Source organism: Sus scrofa, chromosome 6 (assembly GCF_054392235.1).
Source record: "Sus scrofa isolate SSC_HxYL_T2T_F1_AM1 chromosome 6, Sscrofa_HxYL_maternal_Yorkshire_Landrace_v2.0, whole genome shotgun sequence".
Taxonomy (NCBI): Eukaryota; Metazoa; Chordata; class Mammalia; order Artiodactyla; family Suidae; genus Sus; species Sus scrofa.
In genome coordinates, this window is record NC_139388.1 from 116,062,633 (window position 1) to 116,074,933 (window position 12,301).

The 12,301-nt window shown below is 39.9% G+C and overlaps 1 protein-coding gene across 12 annotated transcripts in view; it reads right to left on the reverse strand.

Moving 5' to 3' along the window:
• CHST9 (carbohydrate sulfotransferase 9) overlaps positions 1 to 12,301 on the reverse strand; it is a 268,368-nt gene that overhangs the window by 104,579 nt on the left and 151,488 nt on the right. For 6 of the 12 annotated variants that reach the window (XR_014807755.1, XM_084964391.1, XM_084964390.1 and 3 more), the window contains 2 exons: positions 5,807 to 5,963; positions 5,380 to 5,421 (listed from right to left, as the gene is read on the reverse strand). The exons of 2 other annotated variants lie outside the window; for them this stretch is intronic. Coding sequence is in view for 9 of the 10 variants with exons in the window: in XM_084964391.1 (XP_084820517.1) it covers positions 5,380 to 5,421; positions 5,807 to 5,963 (199 nt within the window). In the remaining variant the exon portion in view is untranslated. The remainder of the gene's footprint in view (positions 1 to 5,379; positions 5,422 to 5,806; positions 5,964 to 12,301) is intronic. 4 more of the 12 variants (XM_084964383.1, XM_084964384.1, XM_021096199.2 and 1 more) reach the window with 1 other exon arrangement.

Below are 12,301 nucleotides of genomic sequence, written 5' to 3' on the forward strand. Positions count from 1 at the left end.
TCAAAACCCATTGGATTGAATACTTAAGATCTGTGCATTTTATTGCATATAAACTGCACATTAATTTAAAAAATTAAAAGGTCCTAGTATTTTAAAAGAAAGCTTCCACATTGAATGTCACTCAGAATATTTCCCTACTTTCCAGGCAGGACAGACATTAAAAACAAATCCCGTTCTATTGAATTTTTACATACCTGGTTTATAATATATAATGACTACATTAATTCATACAGTTTCATTAGATTAAGCTTGAATTTATTGTGAAATTCAAAAGCATAAAGATAAAGAAACACCAAAAAACCACTCAAAAAAACAAACAAAAGACCCCTGCTCCGAGTCAGGATTCAGTTTTCAAAGATGAATGTCATTGCTACAGTATGCCAGCAAGGGGAGTAGTTACACTTTGAGAAGAATTCCATCCTGTCACCACTGAATTATTCTATAGGGCACTTTAATGAGACCCAAAATTGACTTTGGGGTGTAGTCACAATGGAAATGACAGATCATTTTAATGCAAGAGAAAAAGATTGGAAACCTTGACCCTCTAGATTACTTTGCACCTCAACGAGAAGGGGAAAAACAGACCAGCTTATTCAAAGAATATGTTCATGTAATTCAGGTACCAGGAAGATATTGAAAAGAACAGCTAAATTAACTGTGGGATGCCACTTTTTCTTGGTCAATTATTCCCAGACAAGAATAATAATGGACACACACCCACTTCTTCCACAAAAGAAAAAGACCCCGACACCTCCACTGCTTTGATGGATGTGGGATAACGGCAGATTTGCAAGCTGTTTGAATACTGGAGTCTGTCTAAGTGCAGGTAAGGCAGGCAAAGGGCAATTTTTTAAAATCCTGAAGCACAAGGGCTTTACAGTTGAGACAGTTAGGCCATGAATCTGAAGGTTTATCTTGCATTTTTCTATATATATCATCGTGTTCATCAATTCTTAGAAGATTTGTAAGACTTAGTTCCCACATAAGCTCAGGAAGGCTGTATAAAAGTCTCTAACCATCCCTTCCTGTCAGGTTTGGTAATCCTGGATTTATAGGAGAGAGTGTTCTGGGTGACAATGGCAAGCTTGTCCCCAGGCACGTGCAAGTTCAAGCTCCTGATAGGGACATTTGCAGCATGGCTAAGTGCCCGCTTCACACTTGAACCTTCATAATAACCCTGACCTTGACTATAACACCATAGCACCTTCTCAAGTCTCATTCCTCAGAGCAGCTGAGGGCTGGGTGTCCTGGAAAATGCCCCGAGCCCTGCCCAGTGGGGGGCTGGAATCCCCACTTGTGGAAAAGTCTGTGATCTGCTCATGCATCTGAGATGCACAAGGACACTGGGAACAGAAACAAGAGTCCCTTCCAGAACTGTGTAGAATGCATCTACCAAACACAAAGCTTCACAATGGGAGCCAGTCTGTGGGCTGACTGTCCACAGTCCCCTGCAGGGGTGGCTGGGTACAGCACTTCCTTGAAAGTTACACACTAGCTTCCTCAAAGGCTGCCCCCTCCTCCGGAGAGATACTATCAACACAAAAAGAAAGGCCTCACTCTCGAGTGTATAGGAAACAAGGTGCTTAGAGGTGGGTTCTGAGTAACCTCCGTGACATTCACAGAAGAGTGGGCTTTGGGAACCATGGTGGAGGAGAGAGAAGAAAGAGCTCTGGGCTTCCCAACCCCACTTACATTTTCACAGGGACCTATACTTTTGTCTGAATTTGACAGGGTTTTTCTCATTCTTCAGATATTATTCATGGAAGACTCATTATCTTTAAAGATGTTGGATGGTAGCTGGCACCTTGAATTAGCAGGTCTTTAGTGAGTAATTACATGAATCAACCAAGTTCCCTGAAGAGGAGTGTGTCTTACATTAGTTAAAACAGGAGTCAATAATGGGCAAGAGAGAGCCTAGATTCTCTTTATTGCTGCCATTTGGCATAGAAGGATGCCCTCCAGCAATTCGAATCTCCCTCCGAGGGAAGTTTAGTGACTATGCAGATGGATCTTGGCATCTCTCTCCTGGGGTCTCCAAGGCTCATGAAGCATCTTAAGAGGACACTGTACATTATCCTCTGGCTGATGAGATGACCCACTTCCTGGGGTGGGAGAGGAAGCATGGTCCTGCCTGTTGCACGTCGTGAACTCTGAAATGAGTCTAGAACCGGTGCTGACAGCATGAAGGACGAGTACCATGCAGTCGAGCTCCTTTTCACTTGGTTCAAATTCCAACTTTTTATTCCAGAGGGAGTAGGAAACCTTTCTCACTGCCTTGTGTGCAGAGGGGAGTCTGTGGCAGGGACTGTGAGCCAAGGGTGGGAATTGAGAGGGTAGGAGGGGCAGGTAAGGGTCTGGCGGATCTCTGCGCAGTAGCCTGTGTCTGGAGACTAGGTGATAGGAAAACATAGAACTGTGGGGACTTTGGCAACTCAACACTGTTCCCTGATAATGACAAGGGCCTTAGGCTCACAGGCAACTAAGCGTGGAGAGAAAACACAGTATTCTGCCAACCTGGTGTCGAGGATGCAGCACAGGCCTCCAAGCTCCTGGGCTCTGCACTGATCAACATTTTCAGTTGTTTCCTCAAAGGCGCAGAGGCTGCTTTGACCTTCCCCAGCCCCAGGTCATCAAATCATCCATTTTGGCTGCTTCTGGAGCCCATAGATATGGCTGGACATGCACAGTCTTACTTCTGCTTAAGAATTAAAAATGGGCTCTTACTTCTGCTTAGAAATATTTTTGCATATGCTTTTCTTTTCTTTTCTTTTCACAGCCATACCCATGGCATATGGAAGTTCCAAGGCCAGGGGTCTGATCAGAGCTGCAGCTACCGGGCTGCCCCACAGCCGAAACAATGCAGGATCTGAGCTGCATCTGTGACCTACGCCACAGCCTGAGGCAATGCCAGATCCTTGACCCACTGAGGCCAGAGATTGAACCTACATCCTCATGGACACCATGTCGGGTTTTTAACCTGCTGAGCCTCCTCCTACATGTCCCTTTCTGGTTGTCATTCCTCATTGCAAGTTTTTTTTTCTCTCTCCCTGGGGAAAAGCTCCTATTCATAGATGGTAGTCATCTAGCAGCTTTTGTCTGTAGAGCATCTTATGTGCATATGTTGTGCATAACTTACCTTTAATAACCTCAATAACCTATATACACTATGTATTGTTATCCTCACTTTATAGATGGGAGCTCAGTGAGGTGAAGATGACATGAAATGTACATAAGTTACGTGACCTGTCCATGTGACATCACTCACAGGCACCTGAATTAAGATTCAAACTTGTGTCCTCTTAGTTTACGTCCTATGCTTCTCCAGCAGAAGGCTGGGGAGAAATTGAAGCTCTTAAGCATAACCTCCCTCAAACTTCTTTATGTCCACCTTCAAATTTTTATTGATTTATTTACTTATTTATTTATTACCCCTTCTCTCCTCTAACAGGGAGAAGCTGATTCTATTCTGTGTTCCTAAAAGTTCTCTGGATTGTCCACAAATAGTCTTATCAATTCCTATTTCTTCACATTTCAACTCTCTGCAGATGGCTCTCAAATCTTTTTGTGAGCTCCCACTGCTGTTTCCAATCATTCAGGATATATTTTCTTATAACATACCTTTTATAGATCATATACTGTTACCCTATATCCTCAGCTCTCTACAACTAACGTCTCCTCTATTTTTCTTAAGCAATCCATGTATTCTCTATACTGATTTGAAATGTCCTTCTTTTCTTTACATGTAGAAATTCTACGCTTTTTTTAAAAAATGAATGAGCTCAAATATTATACCTGCTATGAATATTTCCCCAATTTTTCCAGTCAGATTTTAATTTTACATGTCTGTATTCCCAAAACACTGTTTATAAGGATGACGCATCACATCACATGAGAAAATTGTCTCCATCTCTGTTTCAACTTGCGGACTGTCAGCACAATGTAGACAAGAAGACAGTTTTATATACCTCTACACACCTTGAAACAATAACATGGCCCCTGGCTAAGTGTTTGTTGAATGACTGAAGGACCGAATGAATGAATGGTGATTCAATTACTGCTCTGATTTTTCAACATGCCCCAGTATGGGCATGATCTGATTTTGAGGTTATTTTTTTCTCACCTTAAATCTTCACTATCATCCTGTCTTGCCTGCTTTGTGAAAATATTGAGTTTTAAATGTAAAAAAATTACCTGTTGTATAAAATCATGGAAAAGGAAAGAAAATGATATATCATTTCTCTTGTAAAAATAAATACATGACTGTTATCCAGGTGATCAATGTTACAGAGAAGCATCCAAAAAATGTAAATTGATATTTGTAAATTTTAAAAATAAGATAATTGGAACTGATCCTCTTCTAGTAACAAATGTTTGCATTCACATATAACATAATAGTACATTTCATTAGACTGCAATAATGAATTTGGGGAGGAAAAGGGGGATGTGCTCTGAATTATGGAAGTCATTTATTGAAAGCAATACAGTTTTATTACTTTCAATACTATGATCTGCCAATAAAGTCTGCCTAAAGAGACCTCTACTTAATGACATGGATCCTTATTTTATAGCTGAATCATTTTGCCTATAGACCACTGTATATGCCAAAGCCATGAAAACAATTATCCTTTTTAAATAAGTTACAGGTGTTCCCTCTATTGTCAAATTCATTCCTTGCAGACAATTCAAAGGTAAATTTCATCTTTTTGAAATTTTTGACAATTGGGTCAAATTGTCAAAAATTTTCGATAGCAATATCTGAACTCATAAGGTTTTACTGATTTTTTTTTTTCTTTTTTGGCTGCCCTATAGCAATGTGGATTTCCCAGGCTAGGGATCAGAGCTGAGCTACAGCTGTGACCTACACCACAGCTGCGGCAACACCGGATCCTTAACACACTGTGCTGGATCGGGGATCGAACACGCATCCCAGCGCTGCTGAGACGCTGCCGATCCCGTTGCGCCACAGCAGGAAGCCCCTGAATTCTTAGAGGAAGCCATTTCTGTAAGATAATGAATATAGTCCAAAGTGCCCAGGGAGGTTTAAATACTTTTAAAATAAAAATAGGAAAAATGTGAACTTTTTCAAATAAGATGGACATTAATTGTTCATTAAGCTAGATAAAACTGAAATCTATCTTCAGTCTTTGCGTCCTTTGTAAATTTCTTGAGGGCAAGGATCACAATTTGCTTGCTTTTCTCCCCCGCCCTTCAAGGCTTTATATACCCCAGTGATGCCCCCTAGGCTTTGCTTTCTGGTGATGGATATCATCAAAAGAACAGATATTTAAAGGCAACACTATGGAGTTTTCGGATATTGTGGTTTTTGCTCTGCTTATCTATAACTACCTAAAACCCAAACATTACAGAGAGTTTACTCACTGATTCTGGGTATAGGCTGCAAGTAATTTATAGGCCCCCATCCTGGAAGAGAACAGAGAGAAAATCCTTATATTACTATTACATCCAAAGGCATTTAAGAAAGTTTCCATATCAACATACCTCAAAGTCTTTAATATCTTATTTCTATCCAAGAAAATTATGAGGAGGGAGAGAATCGTGAAATGGAATGTCATCCCTGTGTCTCTGGGCTACTCAAGAAGTGACAGGCTTGGTTACCTCTCAGTGTTAGGAAATCTGGCACTGTCTTCAAACTTTGCCATAAAAAAAGTCTGAGCTTTGTGCCTCTATCATCTGCCAGGGACCGCTGGGGTAGGTGGAGCTGAAAACATCCATCACAAGGAAGAAGATTTCCCTGGATTCTTTGCATTATTCTCCATAACATATCAAAGTATTAATGTACACTTACAGTTTCTGCTTAAGATTTTGAGGACTCGGGATAGATCTCTTTAGGTAAAACTGATCCTTGGGATTGATGCCATGTAAATCTCCTTCTGTGGAATACCCAGTGGCCCACGATTGGATACCTTGGTTCGTGATGCTTGGAAGAGTAAATGAACTGAAATCTAGGGTAAAAGGACAAAAGCTCTTTGAGGGAAGCGATCCCATGCATAGTTACATCATCTAGAACTACTGGTAGTTTATTCTGTAGAGTTGAGCTCTAAGAAAGAAATTCTGAGGTTTTCCCTGGAGTCAATGACTTTTCATCCTGATAATGAAGAAGGATGACCTCTTTCTGCCAGAGGAAGTTGCTAAATGTAACACAGCATATTTCTTCTGGTTTAGTCATCCCTGGGGAGAGATGAACCCCAACTCATTCTGAGAACAATTCTAGGGAACCATAAGATACTAATTAGACAGCTATTCAGACTTTTGCTTTCTAGATTATACTCTTCTAATTTTTCTTGCAAAAAACATATTATAAATATATAATTTATAATACTGATTAATATTATTAAACTATGTATTTTATACAACACATAATTTTATATGTATTATATAATATATCATATGTTAAACTATATGTTAATATAGGTTTATGTGTATATGTAATGTTTTGGTCTCTACATACTGCCTTGGTTTTCCCTTTCAAAGTACATTGATAACAATTTGAACAAGTACTTAAGAATGATGAGGCTTAAGCAATGGTAAGATTAATTCTCTCTCCTGCTATTTTGCTCCATTTAAATAAGCTGCTAGTAGTGTGACTCACTTATAACCTTGCTTTTCTAACTTTAATTGAAACAAAGATCTTATTAGCTCTTGCCTTTTTAATTAATTTTCACCAAATTTCATTAGTACTAAAATATACCAGTTTATACCTATGTCAATTAAATGCTAGTCTATGCTTAGAATGATTTAAAAAGTATAGCCAATGGAAGTTCCCGTTGTGGCTCCGCAGAAATGAATCTGACTAGTATCCATGAGGATGCAGGTTTGATTCCTGGCCTCACTCAGTGGGTTAAGGATCCGGCATTGCCATGAGCTGTGGTGGAGGTTGCACTTGAAGCTTGGATTTAGTGTTGCTGTAGCTATGATGTAGGCCAGCAGCTGTAGCTCCGATTCATCCCCTAGCCTGGGAGTCTCCACACGCCGTGGGTGCAGCCCTAAAAAGACAAAAAAGGAGTTCCCGTCGTGGCGCAGTGGTTAACGAATCCGACTAGGAACCACGAGGTTGCGGGTTCGGTCCCTGCCCTTGCTCAGTGGGTTAACGATCCGGCGTTGCCGTGAGCTGTGGTGTAGGTTGCAGACGTGGCTCGGATCCCGCGTTGCTGTGGCTCTGGCGTAGGCCGGTGGCTACAGCTCCGATTCGACCCCTAGCCTGGGAACCTCCATATGCCGCGGGAGCGGCCCAAGAAATAGCAACAACAACAACAAAAGACAAAAAAAAAAAAAAAAAAAAGACAAAAAAAAAATTATATCCAAGGAATTGTGAGTTTTACCGTATGGTCCTGACTTTCGTGGGATAAGGTATCAGCAGCTCTGCTCGATTTAGTAATTTCTGCATTTTAGATGAAGGCGTTTATAAGCCATTTGTATTGCTCATCAATAAGTTAGAGGTCCCACGGTACAACTGATCCTCGCAGGGAGGGACGTGATATGTAATCCACTGCTTCAACTCACTCTGATGTAACTGCTTGTTTACCCATGTAACAAGAGCATGATTAAGGTCACACTTCTGTGGCTTGGTGATCACAATATTGTTTAGGCTGGAACCCAAATCTTCCGCCATACAAAACTGATTTTATCCAGCACATCTCATCTTTTATATAATCTGCCACGTAACCATGGAAGGAAATTAAATTGATGTGGAAAAAATGGCTATTCAAAAAGTCAAATGCGACTGCTTCTTTATCTCTTATGATACTCTGCTAAGTTGCTTACTGATTGCATGAGAAATTGTTCTTGTTAGGTATTGCCTCTAAGCCCTCAGGTTCATAAGGATTAAGTCATTTCCTTTCAAAATGTAGACACAGCGAGCTCTTTCCCCATCTCCACGATGGCTCAGCGATAACGCTGCCAAGGTCATCTGCCCATTTCTTTTGTTCTTTTTTTTTTTTTTATTTATTGTAGTAAAAAACACATAAGACAGGATGTTTTCTGTAAGCATAATATAGTACAGTAGATTTCTAGAACTTTTTCACCTTCCATGGCTGAAACTCTATACCCATCGGACAGCGATTTGCCAATGCCTCTCCCCAGACCCAGGAAACTATCTTCTGTCAATTTCTCAAGGGTCTCAGGAAATCTGACACTGGGGTATAATAATGAAATTATACTTCTGGACTAGATACAATTTCAAACGTCTAGCTTGGCTTTCCACTCATCACAGACTAATGTATATAGTGAGGTGAACGCATGTCCTATACTACACAGTAAACTTGTTGAAAACAGTGATAATTCAGTCTTATTCCTCTTTATGATTTCCCCAAACATAGTTTAGTGTTGTTTATAAATATGCATTGAATTAAACTGTCGTAGTTCTTTTCAAAGGATCACATGAATTAATGTTAATTTTAAGGATATGATAAAGACAGGAAAGTAAATACCTTTTTTTTTTTTTTTTTTTTAATTTATAAACTATCTCCTAAAAAAAGCCTCCTGGAATTCCCAGGGAAGAGAATGCGAATAGGAATCATGAGGTTGCAGGTTCAATCCCTGGCCTTGTTCAGCGAGCTGAGGATTGGGTGTTGCCCTGAGATGTGGTGTAGTTCACAGATGTGGCTCATATCCTGCATTGCTGTGTCTGTGGTATAGGCCGGTACAGCCCTGATTTGACCCCTAGCCTAGGAACCTCCATGTGCAGCAGGTATAGCCCTAAAAAAACAAAAACAAAAAAAACAAAACAAAAAAATAAAAAAGCTTCCTTTCTCACTTCCCAGTAACAGTAACGGTTATGTATACAGTTATATATAGTGATAGTAAATATGCATAACCCTTTAAAGAGTTTGACTATATCTTCTAAATTGTTGCTATTCTTATACAGTTTTATTCTATTTTATTTTATTTTATTTTCCCACTGTACAGCAAGGGGATCAAGTTATGTACATGTATACATTACATTTATATTTTTTTCCCCACCCTTTGTTCTGTTGCCACATGAGTATCTAGGCAAAGTTCTCAATGCTACTCAGCAGGATCTCCTTGTAAATATATTCTAAGTTGTGTCTGATAAGCCCAAGCTCCCGATCCCTCCCACTCTCTCCCTCTCCCATCAGGCAGCCACAAGTCTTTTCTCCAAGTCCATGATTTTCTTTTCTGTGGAGATGTTCATTTGTGCTGGATATTAGATTCCAGTTATAAGTGATATCATATGGTGTTTGTCTTTCTGGCTCATTTCACTCAGTATGAGATTCTCTAGTTCCATCCATGTTGCTGCAAATGGCATTATATCATTTTTTATGGCTGAGTAGTATTCCATTGTGTATATATACCAGCTCTTCCGAATCCAATCATCTATTGATGGACATTTAGGTTGTTTCCATGTCCTGGCTATTGTGAATAGTGCTGCAATGAACATGCGGGTGCATGTGTCTCTTTTGAGTAGAGTTTTGTCCAGATATATGCCCAAGAGTGGGATTGTGGGGTCATGTGGAAGTTCTATGTATAGATTTCTAAGGTATCTCCAAACTGTTCTCCATAGTGGCTGTACCAGTTTACATTCCCACCAACAGTGCAGGAGGGTTCCCTTTTCTCCGCAACCCCTCCAGCACTTGCTAGTTGTGGATTTATTAATGACGGCCATTCTGACTGGTGTGAGGTGGTATCTTGTGGTAGTTTTGATTTGCATTTCTCTTATAATCAGCGATGTTGAGCATTTTTTCATGTGTTTGCTGGCCATCTGTATATCTTCCTTGGAGAACAGTCTATTCGGGTCTTTTGCGTTTGCTGGCAAACACATGAAAAAATATTCTTATACATTTTTTAATGTAATAACTACCTAGGATGTTGAGCTCAATCCATACAATCAACATAGGTTGACTTTCTTGCTACAGGATCATCTATTAAATAACCATGAACATTTTTCCATGGTCAGCTGTGGAAATGGCTTTAAGTGTCAGCATGCAGGCTTACCGCACATAATACCTGGGTTTGTCCAGAGCCCCTAAAATTCTTAAGAGTTCAAACCTCACATCCAGTGTCCCTGTCCTTATCTTGTGCTTATGAGATTGACTGCAGTATTAAAGGCGTAATTGAGTGGCCATCTAATAAACAAGGTCTTTTCCCTTCAACACATGACTATTCCGAATCATTTTTGTTTCCAGTGGTAAAGCACGTTTCACCTATTGAAACTTGGCATAAGCACCATACTAAGTGAACAAGTCTAGAGCTTTGATGGGAAATGGGTTTTTTAAAAAATAGCATTTCACCATCCTTTTCCTGAGTGTTGAGAGCTCTATACAGCATGAGCAGCACACCAAGCCAAGCGGGGCTCACACTCAAGCGAGGGAACACAAACATACCCTCCATGTACTTCTCTGAAAGTAATTCTTCTGGCCACAAGATACATTTGTTCAGTTGGTTATCATCATCTTTACCTAACAGGGAATAAAAAATCAGAAAAGGTGGAGCAGTTTCCTAAGGCTATGTGGTAATTTGTTGCTAAAATTGAAACAGGGTTACATTTCATGAATGATTTTTTTTCCTCTCCAGCTATACCTTTCATAAATGTGATTATCAAAACCTTCTTATTTTACATAAAGATATTTTGATGCAAAAAAATTATTACAGTGAAGTTTAGGTCCTTTACTGGATGATATTCAACTGAGTTTAAGCTGGGTTTAAGCTTATTCTGACTTTTTATTTTGTAATATTGGTTTGGTCTCACCTTACCTTCCTTTTTCTTTTCTTCTAAACTCACCTGAGTCAAAGATAATCACAGTAACAGCTAATATGTACTGACTCCTGATTAAATATAAGACATGATGGGGAACATTTTATGGGAACTTCAGCTAATCTAATACCAGAAGAATCTCTGGGATATGGGAATATGACCCGGACTTCCGCTTATGGAATAGAAGAACTATAAATTTCCAGTTCTTCACTTTTTTACATAAACCAAATCCATCATCATCATCATCTATATTTCCTAGTTTCTGTTTCATTAAAGTAGATTGAGAACTTAAAGACATAAAGTGGAATCCTCTCAGATGTGTTTGAGTTCTTCCCTAATATTTTACCACTATATTTTGACACCTGATTCTGCAGTGTTTTATTTTTAGTAACTCAACTTGGAGTCCTTCCAAAAATTTTTCATAGAAATAGTAACTCTTATGCATTCCCATGTCATTGGTTTTATATAATTTATAAATAAACTGAATAATTCTGTGAATAAGTACGATGGGTACAACAGGTAGGGAAATAAACACGACTCCTGGTCCACACACAACCTCACTGGTGGTGTCAGACGTTACTGGTGGGTTCGAGGTGCAGCAGGTAAGGCCCTGCGAGCAAGCTGGCTGGGAGCATCGGTCAGTAGCTTATATCTAGGGAGGGGCAAGAGTTGCTTAATCAGGGAAATCATTTAAGAGAAGACCAGTTAAAGGAACTTTTGTTGTATTTGACACTTTAACAGTGCAGGCATTACTTTGATAAAATAAGAAGATAATTTTTTGAAAAAGGAGAAAGAGGAGTTTAGGTATCTTGCCCAGGATTGCAAAACTAGAGATGGAACTAGGATTTGGCCCCAGAATTCAGCATCCAAGTCTAGCATTTCAGTGGTTTTTTTCCTCCCTCCTATGAGCCTCAGGACAGAGTGGAGGCTAACGGTGGAGGGTTGGGTGGGCTGCTGCCACCCAGGAAGGGGGTTTGAGACAGCTCAAGAGTGATCAGCAAGAGAACACAGTAATGGGGAGAAGAGAGAAGAAGGCAGAACATAATGAAATAGTCTTAGAAGCTTGCAAAAGAAGGCCCTGTAATTATGTTAACCTTAAGTTCATCCAAGTATGTCTTGACCTTGAGCCTCATGGGGTTCAAAACAAAAGGGGTTTCAGCAAATACATTTGGCCAACTGATAGTGACAACTATTTCAGAACTGGTTTTGGCAACACTGAAATTGAAGAAAGCCTGAAAGGGCCCTTCCCTCCAGCAAGCAATAAACAACACAGAAGAACTTCTGCCCCAACAGTCCCATGGGAAGCCAGATGTGGGAGCAAGCTTAGTAGAAATCTGTGATGACAAACAGCATTTAAGCTGAAGTTATTTGATTCTCACCCCCACTTCCAGCTAATCCTTGGGTTTTACAGTGTCTCTTTCCATCAAGTCCTTCTTTGAGTAAAACTATTTCAACTTGCGTTTTGAAGAACTTCTCACCCGCCATTAAAAGAGAAACAAGAGGTCCAAAACGGAGTCACTTGCGCTAAGCTCATCACCAAACAACAACTTAATAGCTAATCCACTTGCA